Here is a 19,501-nt window from a genome sequence, read left to right on the forward strand (position 1 = left end):
GCTTATACCATTTTTATATAGTTACTTGGCATTTCTCTTTTTTTTTTCTTCTTCTCTAGCGGCACAATGGTGAAGTGTCATCAGGTGCTTCTGTCAAGCACTTGGGTCGCAATCGTTTTGCTGTGTCTTTTCAACTGGAGGATGTTCAGAAGCCAGAGCAGGACCTATACCGTTGCGTCACACAATCCTCCAGAGGCTCTGGCGTCTCCAACTTTGCTGAACTCATTGTCAAAGGTAAACAGCTTCTTCATTTTGGTGCCTATATTGTGCACATCAAAGTAGCCTAGTTTACATCCACTTTTCGCGCTATTTTGTTATCGACAAAGTGAAAATGTGTGAAATTCTTTGCGAAATTTGCTGTCTTCTGCCTGTTTCCATTCAAATGGCCATTTATCAATAAAAATGGTGTGCATGATGACATCATGCTTAAAAAAACACTTTGTCACATAAGTTTTGGTAATTTATTTTTTTATTTAATGCTTTGTTTAGTTTGGTAATTCATTTAATACAGGGAATTTTGCTGCCATTTGTCAAAAGTATAAACAATAATTGTATAGAATTGGGCTATATGATAGTGTTCTGAAAAAGCCACTAATGTTTTTCTCCTAGTATTGTGTATTTATTTTTAATTTAAAATGTCTTTGTGCACAGCAATTATATGTTTTTTGTATTGTGGGCTAATTCCGTGACTGCCGTCTATTATTTTGAATGGTGTGGAAAAGCATCTTTAATAAATAAATGGATGTCTACCATGATTAAATTAATCGCAAACAGTGGCCATTCATTTGATCTCTGTGCACTTGTCGATATGCATGATACGAGATATTTGTGTTGACACTCCTGGAAGTGTCATGTTTGCGGCATCGGATCTAAATGCCGTTAAGATCAATCCATAATCACATACAATAAATTGGCTTTCTAGGCCCCTGTTGACATGATTAACACAGGCTAACGATTGGGGTAAACTCTTTCATGTGACACTAAATTTTTCGTTAATGCCAATTTCTCTACAAAAATTGTTTCCAAGCCAGTTTATCATGACATTTGAAGTATCGACATAGTTTATGCACTAGAGTTAAACGTAAAAATATTATGTTGACATTTGTGTAATTTTTGCATTTCCATTAGCTTTATTTTGATGCGCTAGAACGCTTTCGCAAAAAAATCCTTGGATGTGTACGTAGTTAGTCTAATGGGATTCTGATTAAGTGGATTTCATTTATTTCTCATTGTATCTTGTATTCTAAGTCTAGTGTTCTCTCAGATCTTATGTTTTTTTTTTGTTGTGAAATTGTTAGTTTTGTAATATGTTTTGTTGTAATTGAAGACTCTCATTTGCAATTTGTAATTAGTAAAATTGTAATTCTTTATAGGTTCTGTTTGCCATAGAATAACATTTCTTAAAGGCTACATGTGTCATTTCTGTGCTTTTGTAATTCTGTTCTTTGTAACAGAATTACAAAAAAAGGCTTCTCAAAAACTTCCACTGTCTTTTATTGGTTAAACAAAGTGAAATCAACGTACAAATGGCTTACTTATAGTTGACTCTGTATATTAATCTGGGAAGAATTTTAAAATGTGTTTTTTTTTTTTATTCTCAAAGAAAAACTTAGATGTTAAGATTACCTCTTACTGGTGAGATTTCCACATTTCTAAGAGCTAACTGCTTTTTAACTTTATAATAAAAACTCAACTGAATTTCTTGGCCTCAAACTTACAGCTGTGTATTGTATGTAACACATTTCCAAACTTTGCTGTTGTTGCTTTGTTAAAAAAAATAGATATTCTTTAAATCTTACAGACTAGTTTTGGATTTGTTTCAGGGCTTTGTTTATACAGAACAAATTTGTAAACAAATACAATATTTTTCCTAAGTATCCTGAGTTAGCAAACATAGTATATGATCTAAGCAAACCTCCCTATTTATCATGTCAACCATATAACTATCTGCCCATCAGGCTACAATGGCAACCTGCAGGCCTGCAGTTTTCCATAAATGTAGTCATAACAATACCTGACATGAAAAATCACAGTTAATGCACTATAACACAGAGAAACGTCTGTTGACACCCTCAGTGTGTTCACTGTTCTTACCCTGGTCACGCCCTCACCCATTTACCTGCCAAAAATGCTTAACATTTTGCTTTCCTCTCACCCAAATAATAGAATCAAATTCCTCCTTATGGAAAACAGTACAATCCCTCCCAATCTGTATGCATCGACCCAAGACTCACCTCCTTCAAGAATACCTAGATGAATCATTAAATCTTGTGGCTTATTTGTATGAGGTAGAACATATTTCTGTTTGTATACACAACATTATGTAACACAATACAACAGTATAGCTGGTCACCTGCATATGTTGTTTTTGATGCTGGTCCCTGGCATAGGATGCTGGTGTTCCAACAAATCTTCTTTACAACCTCAACCAGACAGATATGATTGTTTAAGATCATCACCAGAAAAAAACAGGCAGGACCAGCATGGGGATTCAGGTTAAAATCAACTCAAAACATCTTAAAATTTAAGCTGGTCTAGCTTAAAGGTGATCTTCAGCTGATCAGCGAGCTGGTCTCTCAGTTTGACCAGCTGACAAGTGCCAGCAAACCAGATCAGCCTAACAAACCTGGCTAAACCAGATCAGCCTAACAAACCTGGCTAAACCAGCTTAGGCTTTTTTCTTCATGTTATGAATCATGAGTCTTCATGTTATGGTGCTTTAATGCAATTTTAGAATACAACTGCATTCCCACTGCTGCATGTATTTGGCCCTGCTCTTTGATGGCTTTTACTTTGACAGGGGGTCCTATTTTAAATGCATTACTGCACTTCAGTTAATGCATGGCAGATTGGCCCCAGTGGTCAAGTCCATAAAGCTATAGGCCCACATGCTAGCACACCAGCCATACTGTTGGTGCTACCTCAGTACGTTTACATAAAATCCCTTTCCTTTCACTCTGATCTTTTACTTGTCTCTTCCAAACTGCCCTCCCACGCTTGCCCTTGCTAATGAGAGGCTAATCAGTCCATTAATTAGCTTGATCAACTAATTTCACAACGTAGTGTTCCTCAGGTGGCCCATAGATTACATAGCAAGTGGGCTAATGCAGAGGAGCCAGAGGGCAAATGAGAATTGTTCTTTCAGTCTGTCAGTGGAGTTCAGGAATTTTTTTTCTTTTCTCAGTAACTCTGAACTCTACTTTGGTGAAGCATTCTCAGGGGGAAATTAAAATGGTAGTTCACCCAAAAATGAAAATGTTGTCATGTTATTTATTCACCCACATGCTGTTCCAAACCCATTATCTGTTGTATTTTCAGTTGAATACAAAAGGAGAATACTGAAGATTCTGCATAAAACTTTTTTCCACCAAACATCAGTTCTAAGTGACCACAGCTGTTAAATTCCAAACATGACAAAACATCACCATGAAATTTGTTCGTATGTTATATGGGCTATATTCCAAGCCATATAGTGGGTTTGTTTGGGGAACAGACTAAAAGTTATGCCATACTGACTACTTTTATGGTGCCTATTTTATGTTTTGTGCCCTTTTGGAGTTTAACAGCTGGTGTCACTATGACTTAGTTTACAATGAATGGAAAATCTGATTTTTTTTCTCAAACCAGATTATTTTTAGAATGATTGTAAAAACTGCAAGTTATGTGGACAGAACCTTTTTTATCTGTTTAGTCTCTTTTGTCTCTTTTGCTAGCACATCCACATTAGTTGTCATAGTAACAGTACAAACAAATATGAACACATGCAAAAAATGGGATGGGTTGCATATGCAATGTTTTTTTTGTTGTTGTTGTTGCTGTGGTTGACAACTGTCGCGTTTTAGCCCTGCATGTCACGTATATGGCCGAAATTATATTGTCCCTTTCTGGACTTTTATAGTTCTGTATTTTAGCGGGCTGCGGAGTGTCCCGTATTGAAGCATATGAAAAAGGTCGGACAGTGAGGCACTTGAAGGGGGTCCCCGTCCTGTATTGAATTGCTAAAAATGCTCAGGCGTCCCATATTCATGTTAAGACATTCACTACCTTATCGCATTGTAGTGGCTCGCAACCGGTATGGGTTACCGCACCTTAGTGCAACTCAGGCACGTGCTGTTTGCTTTGAGACTGGGCAAGCATCAAAGATTTTTAATACACATTATTAAATGCTGTGCCCAAAACGTGTTATATGAGTGAGTGTAATGTCACAGAAATGTTATAGATGTAAACTGTTGCCTTAGAACCAACCAGTCAATGGAAACAATTGTCATAGTGGCGAACTTCATGACCAAATTGTTTTACATTTAGGACAGTATTATTGTTCATATAACACAAATTTAAGATTGTCATAAATTGAGCCAAGCATGTTAATATCCATTAAATCATACAATGAACCACAGTGTCAGAAGAGCTTGTTTTGACATACAACAAAAAGAAAAAGAAAACATTACCAGTTACTACAGTAGTTTCAACATCATAGGCCTCACACGTCACTCTTCCCACAGTTCAGAACCACTGGAATGGACAGTGTTGTCTGACTTCAATCTTAACCTGAAATCACAAGGCAAATGTAACGTAGTCATGGCAGTCTATATTCCTTATGGGGTTTTTTTCAACAGACACTGTGCCCTAACGTTAGCACTTTAAAACAGACAGAGCATAATACAAGAAGAACATGATTTTCAGATCACCACTTTAGCCTCAGACTAACCAGAAACAATGACCTAGTATTGGTAACACAGATTTTTTATAAATACTAGTAAAACATTTACTTGGACACAAAATCCATAATCCATTAATATCTCAGTCACTTTTTTCGTAAAAGTCACCCACTTGTTGAAGTTTCGAAAGCCTCTTTTTCTCGATGTTTAATAAAATGTAACTTTGCCATATCCACTTAGGAAGTCGATGCTTACACTGCAGATATCATTTTAGCGCTTAATAATGCATTAGTTACGTGAACTTGAACATTTGTCAAAACTGATTGTCACGCTATCTATATAAAAACTCATTTTGGTAAGCATGCTTACCTTGGCCATTTGTATTAGTGGGAATGATTCAATTTGAATTAAGATACAGTGTTGAATGAAAGGGCGGTAATCTATGCTTTGAATCAGAGAAAGTATAACAAAGTGCTTATACCTGAAGGTGGTGCCAAAGCAAATAAATTAATAGCTGTCTGTGCTGCTCAACTGAGATGAAAGATGACGAATTTGAACGAAAACAGTTTATATTAACAATTATATTTAAATATTTCATAGTGCCATCATACTGCTTACAGTATCTTGCTTATATGGATGGCATGTCCTTGGTGCAACTCTTTGGGTGGGAAAGGCTAAGTCTATATTATTGTAAAAGAAGTTTGCACTTCTTTTGCTGCCCTGCTACAAATATACAGGATGACATAAGGGTGCTGTGGCATGGGGGCATGGTCGTGTATGGACTACAAACCATGTGACAAGCCTTACCGCTCTCTCTCTCCCACAGACCGACACACGACCACGCCCCCCATGCCACAGGTGCTTTCCATTTAGAAGTAATCATCCCTCTGTCCTGTTCCCCTCAAAGACTTTACCCTTTTCTGTGACTGTTTCAGAGGGTTGAAAGGTGTAAAAAAAAAAAAAAAAAAAAGGTTATTTTAAACTCACTTTTTAAGTAATTTTTATTGAAAATTCTGTTTTATAAGGCATCATTAATGTCGTTAGGAATGCAGTAAATATCTTATCGTAAAACCTGTCGTAACAACCCCATTCAGACTGAGACGCATTAACAAAAATCTGATTTTAATTGGATTTCAAATCATCAGGTTTGTTTGAAACAGGCTTGTAAAAGTAGGATTTTATGTGTTATTGTCCTGTTCAGACTACAAAAAACATTTGAGTCAGGCTCAACTGTGTAAGCCTATGAAATGCTGTTGTATGGAGAAGACCTGCATGAAAAGTTGTTTAAATATTTAATTTGGTGATTCACAGAAGAAGAAAAAACATTCAGGTTTGGAACTAAATGACGGTGAGTAAATAATGGCATAATTTTCATTTTTGGGTGAACTATTCCTTTAACAATTTTCCTTAACCAACATTGAATAAAGAGATTTTCACACAAGGAAGGCTGGAGATTTTGACTGAAATCTGTCTTTTCTCATACGAAAGTTGAGCCTTCAACGTTTATATTATTCCCTGAGCCTCATCCTGGCAGACTAGTTGAGTTTTATTACTCCTGCCATCCCATATCTCTCCCACGAGAGGTTTCTCTGTCCCTGGCTGGATATTTGCCATCTACAGCTGGTCCTGAGAGAGAGAGCTTGCAGACACAGCACACCCAGAGATTAGTCAGGGGAAAGTAAGTGCTGGTTTCTCTGCTATCATTGTAGACTCCCTTCTCCCTTCCAAAATGTTTCCCTTCTCAAATTGATTTCACACTCTAATTGCTTGGTAAATTAAGACCCTTTGAAGTTCTAGTGGCAAGTTAGACTTAAAAGGAATAGTTCAGCTTAAAATGGAAAGATTTTATCATAATTTACCCCGATGTCAATCCAACTCAGTATTACTTTCCTTCTTCCATGAAACACAAAGAACATTTTAATAATCTACTGGTTTCCGTAAAATTACAATTAAATGTATAGTTCAGCCAAAAATTAAGTTCTCATCATTTACCCACCCTCATAGGATGTCTCTGACATTCTTTCTTCTGCAGAACACAAATGAAGATTTTTAGAAGAATATATCAGATATGTAAGTTCATACAATGCAAGTGAATGGTGACCAGACCTTTTGAAGCTCTAAAAAAAAATCTAATAAAGGCCACATAAAAGTAATCCATAAGACCCCAGTGGCTAAATCCATATCTTCAGAAGCGATAATATAGGTGCGGGTTAGAAACGGATACATTTTTAAACCCTGTTTTACTATAAATCTGTACTTTCTAATTGTTTTGTTTTTTCTCTACATTTTGAAAGTGAAAGTAGAGATTTATAGTTAAAAAAATGGACTTAAATATTGATTTGTTTCTCACCCACACCTATCATATTGCTTCTGAAGATATGGATTAAACCACTGGAGTCTTATGAATTACTTTTATGTGGCCTTTCTGTGATTTTTGGTGCTGTGTATGTATGAACCTACAGAGCTGAGATATTCTTCTAAAAATCTTTATTTGTGTTCTGCAGAAGAAAGAAATGCATGCATTAGTGGGATGGCATGAGGGTGAGTAAATTATGAGAACATTTTCATTTTTGGGTGAACTATCCTTTTAATGGCAACTGGAGCTCTCAAGCTTAAAAAAGAATGAACAAATCGTTCTTTTTAGTCATACTTTTTTCTGTTTCACAAAATCATTCTGAACAATTTTGTTCATGAATCTGACATCCCTACTAAGCTAGGTCAAAGTTGCGTCTGTTCCTCATACAAAACCACATTACTTAGATGTGAAATCATGCTCTAGTCCCCATTCTTTGTAATTGGATGGAAAAGATTGGCCATTCCATTCTTCAAATTTTCTACTTTTGTGTTTCACAGAAGAGAGGAAATTATATGGGTTTGAATACCGTGAGGATGAATATATTTTTTGGAGAACTGTTTCATTAAACATGAAAAAAAAACACTTTTTATCTTGCAATGACAATTGGAGATATTTATTTTGCACATCAGGGGAACAGATATGAAATCTCACATTAAGCAGCATGAACCTTCATTTATCGGTCTTCCTTAATCTACAGGCATGCACATCTGTTGGTTTACTTACAACTGTCTGGTGGGAAGTTGAAATAACTATCTAATCCAGGGTTAATATGCATGTCCAGATTGGTATTTTAACCTGTGTACTTTGTTTAGTTTTACCATTCTGAATTGTGGATGTTTTCATAGAAATGTGAGAGGATTTAAAGAGGCAACCCATTGTCAGCTGTTACTGGCCCAGATAAGGTTTAAAAAACTGGTTGAAAGAGATTAGTCAGATTCAACTTATACAATTTTGTTTTATATTTGTGTTCATTCAGTTTTACTTAAGGAAGTTGCTTGAAAAGGTTAAAATACCCAGAGATTTTCTTCATTCTCTATACCTGTCTCTGGTAACTTTCGAGTATCAAGGCTTCATGCTTTTTGAATACACATTTATCGTAAGATTCTCATGGACTCATTTGCTTAATTCCAAAACTGCTGTGCTGACAACATGGTTCGTATACTAAGGCAGCATCCTAACCATCATGGATGCTCTGCAATTGGAATTGATAAAAATGTAATTTAGTTTTAATAAAACTGAGCTACTTTTATTTATATTTTTCAGTACCCCCATCTCCAATTGCTCCGCCCCAGCTGCTGAGAGCTGGTTCCACCTATCTGATCATTCAACTCAACACCAACTCCATCCTGGGCGATGGCCCCATCATCCGGCGGGAAATCGAATATCGGGCCAGCCAGGCACCCTGGTCAGAGATCCTTGGAGTCAACATGGTCACCTATAAGCTCTGGCACCTGGATGCAGATACTGAGTACCACATCAGTGTGCTGCTAACCCGGCCAGGCGAGGGAGGAACCGGGCCACCTGGACCACCCCTCATCAGCAGAACTAAATGTGCAGGTGAGCGATCAGAGAACTTCAAATAGATTCAGGATTCAAAATTAACAAAATTACTCTTTAATGTAAATATGCACAGTTAAAAACATAAATCCATCTACTAAAGAAAAAATGTCGTGGCTTGCGATAGACTGCTCCAGTCTGATGACTATTACCTCAGTGTAAAATTAGAGGTTTATCAAGGATGACTAAATTATATTCTCCAGAACTCCATCTGATGACAAATATGTGCAATATTACATTCATTTATAATATATATATATATATATATATATATATATATATATATATATATATATATATATTATTTATAACAATAATGTTTTTTGTTACTTTTTTAATAATGCCAAGCCCAAAACTTGCTATGACAAAGCAAATGATACAATGACCTGTGTTGTTTGTCATTAATTTGCAACAAAAGAAAAAAGCTATTACAAATCACAGATAGATTTGCCATTGGCTAGTACATTTTAGTTTTTACTTGTGAGACATTTGATCACATGTAAGCGTAATGCAACTGAAAACTGAAAAATATATATTAAGCTAACCGAGAAGGGGCATCTTCACACATATATTTCACACAGAAGCTCTCGTGTTTTGCAGCACATTTACCTTCTAACTGACATCCAACAGATTCGTTACTATTCTGTAGCCATGCAGTAAAATGGAGAATGTTGTGAAAACATTCTGTGGAAAAGTTTAATCCGAATCAGAGTTGACGATGTTAAATGCAATTTAACTGTAACTAAGCATATTACGCCTCAACTAAAGTGGTGACAGGGTGATCACGACACCTCAGGACCCCCTGCAGCCACATAAGGTAAACGCTCACGAGTCACAGCATGCAGAAAAAGATAAGTCTGAATCCAGCTCTTTATTCAGTAATAGGATCGTTGTGCTTAAATACTTCACCACTACACAACTCAATCACTGGCGAGTAATATCTCAATATTTACTAGCCAGTGGCTAATAACAGACATATTGTAGTCACACAGCGCAAAATTTGGTTGCTTATGCGAGTGATTTACTCACAATGTAGTGGGCTGTACAATATCTTGTGCATTTTAATGAACAGCATGTGAATTTGGTCAAGTTGTTATTGCCTGTTCATGAAATAAATCCAGATCTGAAAAGCAAATGATACGTTTAAATTAAAAAATGTATGAACCAAAACTGCGGGGCATCTATCCTGTGGTGCCTGCTTGTGCCTGTCAAAGCAAACAGCAAGGGTTTGGTAATGCATGCTTCTGCCTGCAAATGAAAGTCTCCACCACACCTGCTGTTTCAGAGTTTGAAAGGGTGTGATTAGGTAAATTTATCCTATTCTTATTCCAGTGAAAATGAAAGTGAAAATGCAGGTTCAGGATTCTGCCGCTGACGTGATCAACATAGTAATGGCTACCATTTTACTTCACATCCTGTTCCAAATGCACATATACCATCACGCTAATCCCTGCCCACCACTTTTACTATATTCCAAATGAATGGTTCTCACTAGTTCTTCTTCAGAACCCAGATTTGGCATCAATAGGCGACTCAACACTGTTTTAAAGTTTATTGTACAAAAAAACCAAACAGGCTTTTGAAATTGAACATTGAAATATATTAACATTACCATGAACTACAGTCCCAAAAATGTGCCTGACAATTTTGGATTCAAAATGTCAGCAGCCATTTATAGTTCACTGCACCAAACACAATATTGTCCACACAAACTTTGTTTATCCTTGTTCAAGGGAATCCATATTTATATTGTCTGGGTTCTACTGTGGTTTTCTTTTACTTTGCATAGTTTTGTTCATGGTTGATCAAGATGAGCGCATGTCACGAAACCTGTCCATGTGGGCATCTAACTAATTTGGCTAGCTTCTACCAAGTGATGGATGAATTTGCAGTAAAATGCCATAGAGATTTATTGGACACCTAGCATCTGATGTCTGCAACAAAAGATATGGGAAGTGTTTTACCCTCACTTTGAAAAGTGATTCATTATCTTTTTTATTTCACTGTGCAAACTATGCATTATTATATGGTTGGTGAAGAGTGTAAAAAGACAACACAGAACACTTTAGAATGGCATAGCAGGGGTAAAAAGATGAGGTGAATGAGAGAGATCAAGCAAGAGATAGATGCATTTTTGAGTCGCTTCAACAGAGAGAAACATACTCAGATGAGTTTTTGTCTTAAACAGCTTTTGCCTTGACAAAGAAATGCAGAGAAAAATGAGGAGCAAATGTTCATGCTAAATATTTCCCACCGTTTCCATTTTCTCCTCCACATTAAGTCTAGATTGAAGATTATTTTTTTAAATGGGGTATTTGCATCATAGTCCCAGTGGTGCCTCACTGCACAAGAATATTGGGCTGTTTAAGCTGCTGTCATATTTGCTGAAGTGTTGAAGATGTAACTTTGAATCAACAGAAGCACATCAGTGGGATTGGAAGTAAAATTAGCTTTTCAATACTCCATTCGTGCTCAAATCTCCTGTGTATTCTACCGTCAACTGAATAGAAGTCGAAGATATAATTGAGTGCTTCAAGAAGTATGCTAGGGGAACGCTATGTTGTGTCAGAGGCTATGAAGTTTTGATTTGTTTGACAGCGTTTGTTCACAATTGCACATACGCTCACACATTCACTGTGATGACTTATTAATCACGCTAGAAAGGGGGTTAGCGTCTTCTGTCACACGACTCAATATTCAGATTAGCCTTTTGAGAGATCCAAAACAAACGCAAACAACATTAGGTCTTAGCTGCTTGGGATAATACAGTGCATCTAGCACGTTAAAGGGCGGATTATATAAACAAAGATTTTTTTTATGAGATTGTCTTTAATGGATTTCATTCAAGAATAAGCCAGTAAATTGTATTTGATGAAGGATTTATGGTTCTTTTATTAATGCTTAAGCTATGCTCATCAACAAATGAATCCATTCTTCATAGAAAGTGATTTTTTGTGGGTTGTCTTGACATTGTAAGTGATGTGATTTAAACCAGAGGAAAAATATATATTGCTCTGTGGTTGCTCTTTCAGAGTTCATATAACATTGGGCTCTATTTCCATGCTCATGTTAGGCAGAGCTTTAAGTGCAACTACGGTGCGCTATGTCTAATCCAATTGTCATGAGACTGCTTATTCTCAGTGCAATTTTTGTGCCAGCGCAAAGCACAAGTGGGTGTGTTTGCACTCTCTGTGGGTGTATGTGCTCAAACTGTAGGTGTATTTTATGTTAATGAAGTGGCGTAAATCACAATTTGCTATTTTCCTGAGAAATAGGTAATTATGCGAAGACGTTCGAGATATTTGTTTTGTGAGGCACCTTTCCAAATTTCAAAGGCGCGGTACAGAAATTGAACATAAAACATTATACATATAACAAATATACATTACCAAACAACTAACAGTGGCAGAGAAGCAAAGCATATGTCAAGCAGGTGAGACACAGGCGAGCAGGACGAGTGCCATCCCTCCCAGAGAGGCCGATAGAGTACATATACAACACATACATCACGGTCCGGAGCAGCACAGGCGACAAGCAGAGCAGAGGATGCATTGCATGTTGCCCATTTACACTACCAAATTTTTATGAATTATTATATAACTTAATTTATTCAAGTTGCTAGACATGAAATGGAATATATAAAAGGACGTAAACGGTACAATAACTGGAAAAGAAACTCAATTAAATTGCACTTGACCAAGCCCATTTGCTCTTTGCATGAGTGGTTTTGCCACTTGCACCTAGACTTAGCATATTTTTGCATGAAAAAATCTAAACGTCATGGCCATGCCCACTGACTTTGCACTTAAGACGTATCGCATATCTCTGTATTTAAGGCACAGTGCTCTTAAAATAGGGCCCTTAATGGAGTTCCCAGTAATGTTAATGCAAAAATTGCTGGTCCACCTGCATGGTCTTTCTGGTAAAGCTGGGTGAACAAGGAACTGTTGCTTGTTAAAGGAATATTTTTGGGTTCAATACATAATGTTAAAAACCACAAATAATAATTTTGTTTCATCAAAAATGTAAGTTACAATGAGGCACTTACAATAGAAGTGAGGCCAATTTTTGGAGTGTTTAAAGCACTGATCTGTGGTTAAAAGGCAAAAATATGAAGCTTATAATTTTATGAAATTATTCTGTTAAAATTAATGTATTATTTGAGCTGTAAACTTGTTTAAATCATAATATTTATAGTCATTTTAGGGTTTGTGGACTTTATCATAGCAATGAAGTTGTAAAATTGGCTATATATGTGTGATTTTATCATTATTTAAAATCATGTTAACACACATATTGTTTATGTCTTGTAGCAAAACATTTTAAACAGTGAGTATTTTAATGTTTGCAGACTGGCCCCATTCACCTCCATTGTAAGTGCCTCACTGGAACCCAGATTTTTTAAAGAAAAGGAGGGGCAAGTCAAAATTATTTTTTGTGGTAATCAACATTGTCACAAATGCTGTCGATTGAGCTTAACTTGTGATGAACACGAAATATTCCTTTACGCTAGTTGACAAACCAGGTGAGGTCTCCAGCAAACCAGTATCCCATGCTGGGGACCAGCATCCAATGCAAAACATACTGTATGCTGGTTACTAGCAATGATATTTTCAACAGGGTGGTCCTGATCATTTGGTTTTGGAAGGATTTGATGAGATGTTCCATGCTGGAAACTCCTCTTCTTGTTGGAGAGAAAATCTGAGAAGCAAGATATTTTAGAGAAAGTCTCAATTTCCTCTCCATTTAATCTCAAATATATGAGATACTAAAGGGATACCTCACCCAAAAATGAAAGAGAAGTGTTTTTTTTGGTAGTGTTTTTATTTTTATTTCACTTTTGGGGGCACAGGTTTGTCACAGGTTTGTAGCAACATTAGGACTAATACATAATGAAAGAATTTTCATTTTGGGTGAATAAATTCCATTAAAGATTCCTCATTTTTTACTTTTCTTTCATTCTGAGTATTAGAGCTCAAAGCTGGGCTGCTGAAGCAGTATACTTCCAAACATCACAGACTCTCGCTGGCCATATTTCTCCCTGCCTGATTTTTTTTTTCTTCTGTAGTGTAGTGTAGTGTCAGCTCATCTGTCTTCATCCAGCAGGTGAGATTCACCTCCATCACATGGGCGACTGTAATCATCTTCTGTGGCTCCATATGAGCTGCTCAAAATGTCCTCCGTAGATGCACCTGAACAGAGGTACCATTAACTCCTGTAAACAGACCCAAATCTGCCAACCTTCCCTTTGCAGATGTGTTGAAATATCCTTGCTTTCATTCAAAAAGAGCTTCTTAGTTTATTTATGTTGGTAGTAGGGTACAGTGTATATATTTGCTCTTCTTGTATGGTTCCTCTCTCTGAGCATCTCGTTTGATTTTTTTTTTTTCCTCCACAAGAGCAGTGGATACTTCCAGGACCTCGGGTGAGTTCTCCTTCAAAAAAATTGGAAGTAAAAGTAAAATGAATAATGAGAAGACTGGGTTGTTTCTGACAGGAGCTGAAGATTGCATCCTGGTGCAAGGCTCTTGGTAGTGACCTACATAAAAGATAAAAGCAGACGCAGTCCTGTGGGCACAGCAGAGAAATTGGCGGCCATTCTGAGGATCATTGCATTCCGGTCCAGGTGTGCTTGTTGAGGTGGTGTTGTGATTTAGGAGCTGGATATGATGTTGAGGAATGTTCCTCAGAGGAGAAAATGATTAGAACAAGAAAATGATGGAAGAGCAGGACAGACTTGTTCACAGATGGCCCTCCACTCCACCTCGAGTAACCGAAGTTCTGCTCTGGACTTTTTTTTCTTCTGTATAAAACCAAATGAGATGTTAGGTACAATTTTCACAATGCTTTGCAATGTTTTCCACACAAAATAAATGGTTGGTGATTCCCATGTCCAAGCTACAAAAAGGCACAAAAAAAGTAGTCCACATGACTCATTTACTATATTCCAAGTCTTCTGAAGCCATACAAAAGCTTCATGTGAATAAAAGACACATTTTCGGAAGTCATAATTCTCAGATTTTTTAATGTTGTATTCCATACATTAATGTAAGATAATAATGCTCTTAAAAAGTAAAGCTGAAATGTGTAATTTCTGTGACAATAGCATCACTAAATGGAATTTCAAAAATAAAAGCTGATTCCATAAACACTCCCCTTTGCTTCCATTGGTTCCACAAACAGATAGTCCCACCCCTAACTCTCACACCTTTGGTTGATGCTGCGTTGGACTGTATGGGCTTCTCAAATGGAAGAATGTTTTGATAGCACCACATTGTTACACTTTTAGGTGAAATCAGCCTACAAATGGCTAACATCTGTGTATTAATCAGGGAACGAGAAATTATTTTAACATCAAAACAATTGCACACTTCAGCTTTTACAGATTATTCCCATATTAAAGTGGCCCTATAATATCACAAAATCATGATTCCTATGTGTTTATTTTAAATACTAAAAACCAGGTCTTCAGTCAACCCCATTAGTTCACCAGATGACCAGGAACAAGGCTATTTTTCTCTAAACTTCCCCATGTATCAACATTATCTAGAGTAATGGGACAGAAACTAGTGTTGTTTGGTCTTCCAGCTGCGCCGTGAGGAATTGACATGCTGCCCTGGGCCCCTGGCTGCTCTCTCTGGGCTTGGTCCCATCTCAGAGGAATGCCAAGGAGTGGGCGCTCAGAGCTCTTCTCTTGGCATCCAGACAAAGCCTTCAAACTGGGTTAAGGGAAGTAGGGTGGCACAAAAGCCCCCTTTGAGCTCCTCAATGAGCACAGTGTAGACTCTTGGATTGTCTTTTAAAGATGGTATAAGCTAAGAGCATCCCATTTGTTTGCTTTTAACTAACAATCAATAGTTCCATTAAGACGATCAACACTCTATTTTGGTTATATTTCCTGTTAAGGCAAATGGGCCCTTTTGGATTTTCAAAGTTTCTGCCTGCCATGTGTATTTTAGGAATTAACATCTTTGTCAATAATGTCATTTTCAGGTCGACTAAGGACTTGAAATACTGCAGAAAAAAAAAATATTTTCTTATTCAGTATGTTGGTCTTATTTTCAGAGTAAAATTATTGAAAAATCCTTAAAACAATACATTTACTTGAAGCATTTTAGTGTCTATTTTCAGAGACTTAATATCAAATTAAGTTTATTTTTCTTAACTCATTGGCATTTAGTTTTTTTCTTGTTATAAGTGTCACTAAACCATTTGTTAGATTTATTATTAAAGCAAGATTAAAAAAACATTTTGCCAATGGGATAAGAAAATAAATGTAATTTAAGAAATAATCTCTGAAAACAAGTCTCAATATCTTAAGCAATTTTGCTTTTCAAGTAAATGTATATTGTTTTAATGATTTTCAGATGTTTATAGTGGAACGCAAGGCGAATATACTGATTAAGAATTTTTTTTTTTGCGGTGTAAGAAACCTAATCGAACTGAAAGTTAATCCAAATGTAAATCTGTAAATAAATATATATAGACCTTAAGTAAATTTGTAGAAGACGTGTTGCAAGTTATCTGATGTATGAGATATTGTAGGATTAACAGGGTTTAATGTTATGAGGGAAAGGCTTGAGAGCGATTCTGCAAAGCAGTATTGATTTAGTATTTTGCAATCTATATGCACCCTCCTCTGTAGACTTCAAGAGGAAACCCATTTCCTGTAATTTCCCCTCCCTCTCCTCACAGTTCTTTATGCATAAGTTTCCTTACCTTTAGTTGTAAGCCTAATACTTAAGAGGCTGCAGTAGAACATTGTGTCCTCTGAGCATTAGTTCAAGAGGAACAATGAAGACCTTGAGCTGTGACCTCATACTTTTCAGAATAAGTGCATTCTTCATCCCCTTTGTTGTCCCTTTCCACTTGGGCCCATTAGTCATCAGGTCCCATTAAAAGAACAAAGCAATACAATATATTATGCGGAAATCTATTTGACAAAAATGCATTGATTGTCTTAATAATGGACCACAACAAATGCGGTCATTGATAGTGAGGCTGGATGTCCTTGATTCACCCTCCCAACTGCATGCCACTTTTTCGGAAATACACTTCACACAGGAAAAAAGGTTTAGATGCTCCCCTCAGACAGTGGCTTCCTCTGTCTCTTTATATCACACTCGCCAAAGGGGGTCGCTGATCTTTCGGCCCACACCAAATAAGAAAAGGCTTAACCCAGCGGTGACCGTACACAAATATGAGGTATGCCAAAAATAGCTGGCCTAATACAACAACCCAGCACTAACAGTAACTGGCAGAGCTGAATGCCCTTGAACAGGGCTTTTAGTTTTGCCTCCTCATGGCCCCTGGACAAGGTACAGTCAGATACTCATATTGCTTTGTGACACGGAGGTGGCAAATGGCAAGAGAGCGAGTAAAACCAGCAGCCTGTGGAATTAATTAATGTAATTTGGCACGAGTTGTGTCCTCATTAGCAGGAGGTCTGTCAACCTTTCTGGCCATTTGACCATGGTGACGCCTCCTACCTGTGAGGCTGTGGTGGAGGGTGCTGCAAGTGAGAAATTTTGTGACCTGATAATATTCCTGTGTAGTTTCCCTGCTTATTTGGCTAACAAAATGGGCACATGTAGTCATAGCAGTGCTTTTGACCTTCCTCTTTCTTTTTGTCTAACTAAAAATTACCATGGTACTGACATGATTTTTTGGGACATGTACCATGGTAGTACCACGATCTTGGAGTGTTATGTAAATACCATTATTTATGAATATCAGTACTAGAGGTCAAACAATAGTGGATTTTGCAGATACTGATAACTAAGGTGGTAGCGTGGGAAAGGCAGATAAACGATTAATCGGCTGGCAGTTTTTAAAATGTCGATTTATAGACTGTTTTTTAAAAATCTAATTTTTAAAAAATCGATTTATAGACTGTTAAAAACTTTTCTTATTTTTTTTCCTTACTATGACATAGAGGTTACAAGTGTCAAAAATGAATAAAATCCAAGATGCAGTTTATTATTCTACCAAATTTCCCAATAATAGCCAGAAAAATTATCTGGTGCATAATATGTGACTTTTAACTACAGTATAAACAAGTCTGGAACACAACAGGGACTCTTATTTTGAAATGATGGAGATTTAGCCACATTACATTACTCTACATTAAGTATTAACCAAATTAAACTTTAGCCTAAATATTCACCAGATAAAGGGTTTTGTAAATATATTTTTCACCAGATGAGGTTTAACAAAAAATAAGGTTTATTATTATTCACAAGACATAAGATGTATGTAAGATGTAAGATGTATATGATGACAGGGCACATTTTCATATAGTCACAATTTACTTTGCATACCCTAGATTAAATTTTGATCACTTGTTTATCTAACCAACATAACTAAATATGCATTGAAGTGAGGAGAAAATTATGGATGAAATTTATCAATAATTAAAGGTTTAGATAAAGCAAATGACCATGTGGTGTGAGTGATTGTTTTTATTTCACCTTTTAGAGGCCACTGTTATACTGTAGAACAAAGACATTCTAACTCTTGAATCCTCTAGCAACAGTCATAGAGAAACACAGAGGAAAAAAAACAACATGAAACTACAGCATAGATTTTTGCCAATAACTGAATGTTTTAAAAAGCAACTATCTGCACCAATTAATCGGCAAAACCGATATATCATCTACCTCTAATCCGTACCATGGTACTATATATAACAAAGTACCATGTTTTTTCAATCTGATACCATCACTGAATCCTAGTACCACCACATTTCAAGTTTCAAGTTTCGTGTTTGTTTTTATTTATATAGAACATTTAAAAACAGCAAACAAGGCTGACCAAAGTGCTGAACAGTACACAAAGTAAGGAACCATGACAAACCACACATTCATGACAAAAAAAAAACAAAAAAAAAAAACAAAACTGTGTTTTAAATGCTAGAGAAAAAAAAATAAGTTTTAAGAGAGGATTTAAAAACAGTTAGCGATTGAGTCGCTCTGATTTTGTTAGGGTGTTTTGAAGAATGTATGGAATGTATGCTCTTTTTCATACATTGAAATGTAGTGACCATGTAGTGACCACCAGCAGTCTTCTTAAAAAGGACAATAAAAGAATCATAAAAGTGCCACTGAAGTAGAATATAAGACTCATGCCCTTTCTATCTCATGCACTTGGTTTCTTCTGAGACCATACGAAAGCTTATTATGTGAAACCATCGGACATCTGCCGAGAAGGGTAGGAGCGGTTCCGTCCACCAGGGGCCGGAGGGCTCACTGCCGTCCACCAGGGGAGGAGCGAGCTGGAGTCCGCCAGATGGCGGAGGAGCAGTTGAGGACCGGGCGACAGCACTTCCAGGAGCCGGCCAGCAAATTCTTCTCTCTCTCTCTCTCTCTGCTCGCCCTTTCCCATCTCCCCACGCCTCCCCTCGTCTCTCCCCCACATTCGCAGGGGGCGGTCTGGAACACCGGCTGACAGAATGGCCGGAAGGGCAGTGTCTCCCCTCCAGAGATGGGGGTGGGGTGTGGGGTGGGGTGGGGAGCACGGGCAGCACTGAATCAGCTGATAAGCGGGAGAGCGAGATGAAGAGCAGCCGGAGACACCGGTTCGAGAGAGAGAGAGAGAGATGCACGCGGCTGCATTGCTTGTCTGTCTATGTTTGTTTATGTTTGTTTTAAGTTAAGTTTGACATCAAAACTCTGTTTACTGCTCAACCGGTTCTCGCCTCCTCCTTACCCTTTCTTAAAGGAACAGTTAACCCAAAAATGAAAATTTACTGATAATTTACTCATTCTCAGGTTATCCAAGATGTATCTAGGTTTCTTTATTCCTCAAAACAGAATGTAAGATTTTTAGGATTTCGTTTCAGGCCTCCTCCTTTAAACAATGCAAGTGAATGTACTCCATTTTTTTAATGGTCCAAAATGCATATTTAGACGGCATCAAAATAATCCACATG

The 19,501-nt window shown here is 37.1% G+C and overlaps 1 protein-coding gene across 7 annotated transcripts in view; it reads left to right on the plus strand.

Moving 5' to 3' along the window:
* The window catches only part of LOC127656351 (receptor-type tyrosine-protein phosphatase U-like), a 319,639-nt gene that overhangs the window by 187,511 nt on the left and 112,627 nt on the right, over window positions 1–19,501 (plus strand). For all 7 annotated transcript variants that reach the window (XM_052144640.1, XM_052144642.1, XM_052144643.1 and 4 more), the window contains exons 6-7: window positions 60–234; window positions 8,278–8,571. In XM_052144640.1, the coding sequence (XP_052000600.1) occupies window positions 60–234; window positions 8,278–8,571 (469 nt within the window). The remainder of the gene's footprint in view (window positions 1–59; window positions 235–8,277; window positions 8,572–19,501) is intronic.

This window comes from Xyrauchen texanus, chromosome 15, assembly GCF_025860055.1.
Source record: "Xyrauchen texanus isolate HMW12.3.18 chromosome 15, RBS_HiC_50CHRs, whole genome shotgun sequence".
In the NCBI taxonomy this organism is placed as follows: domain Eukaryota; kingdom Metazoa; phylum Chordata; class Actinopteri; order Cypriniformes; family Catostomidae; genus Xyrauchen; species Xyrauchen texanus.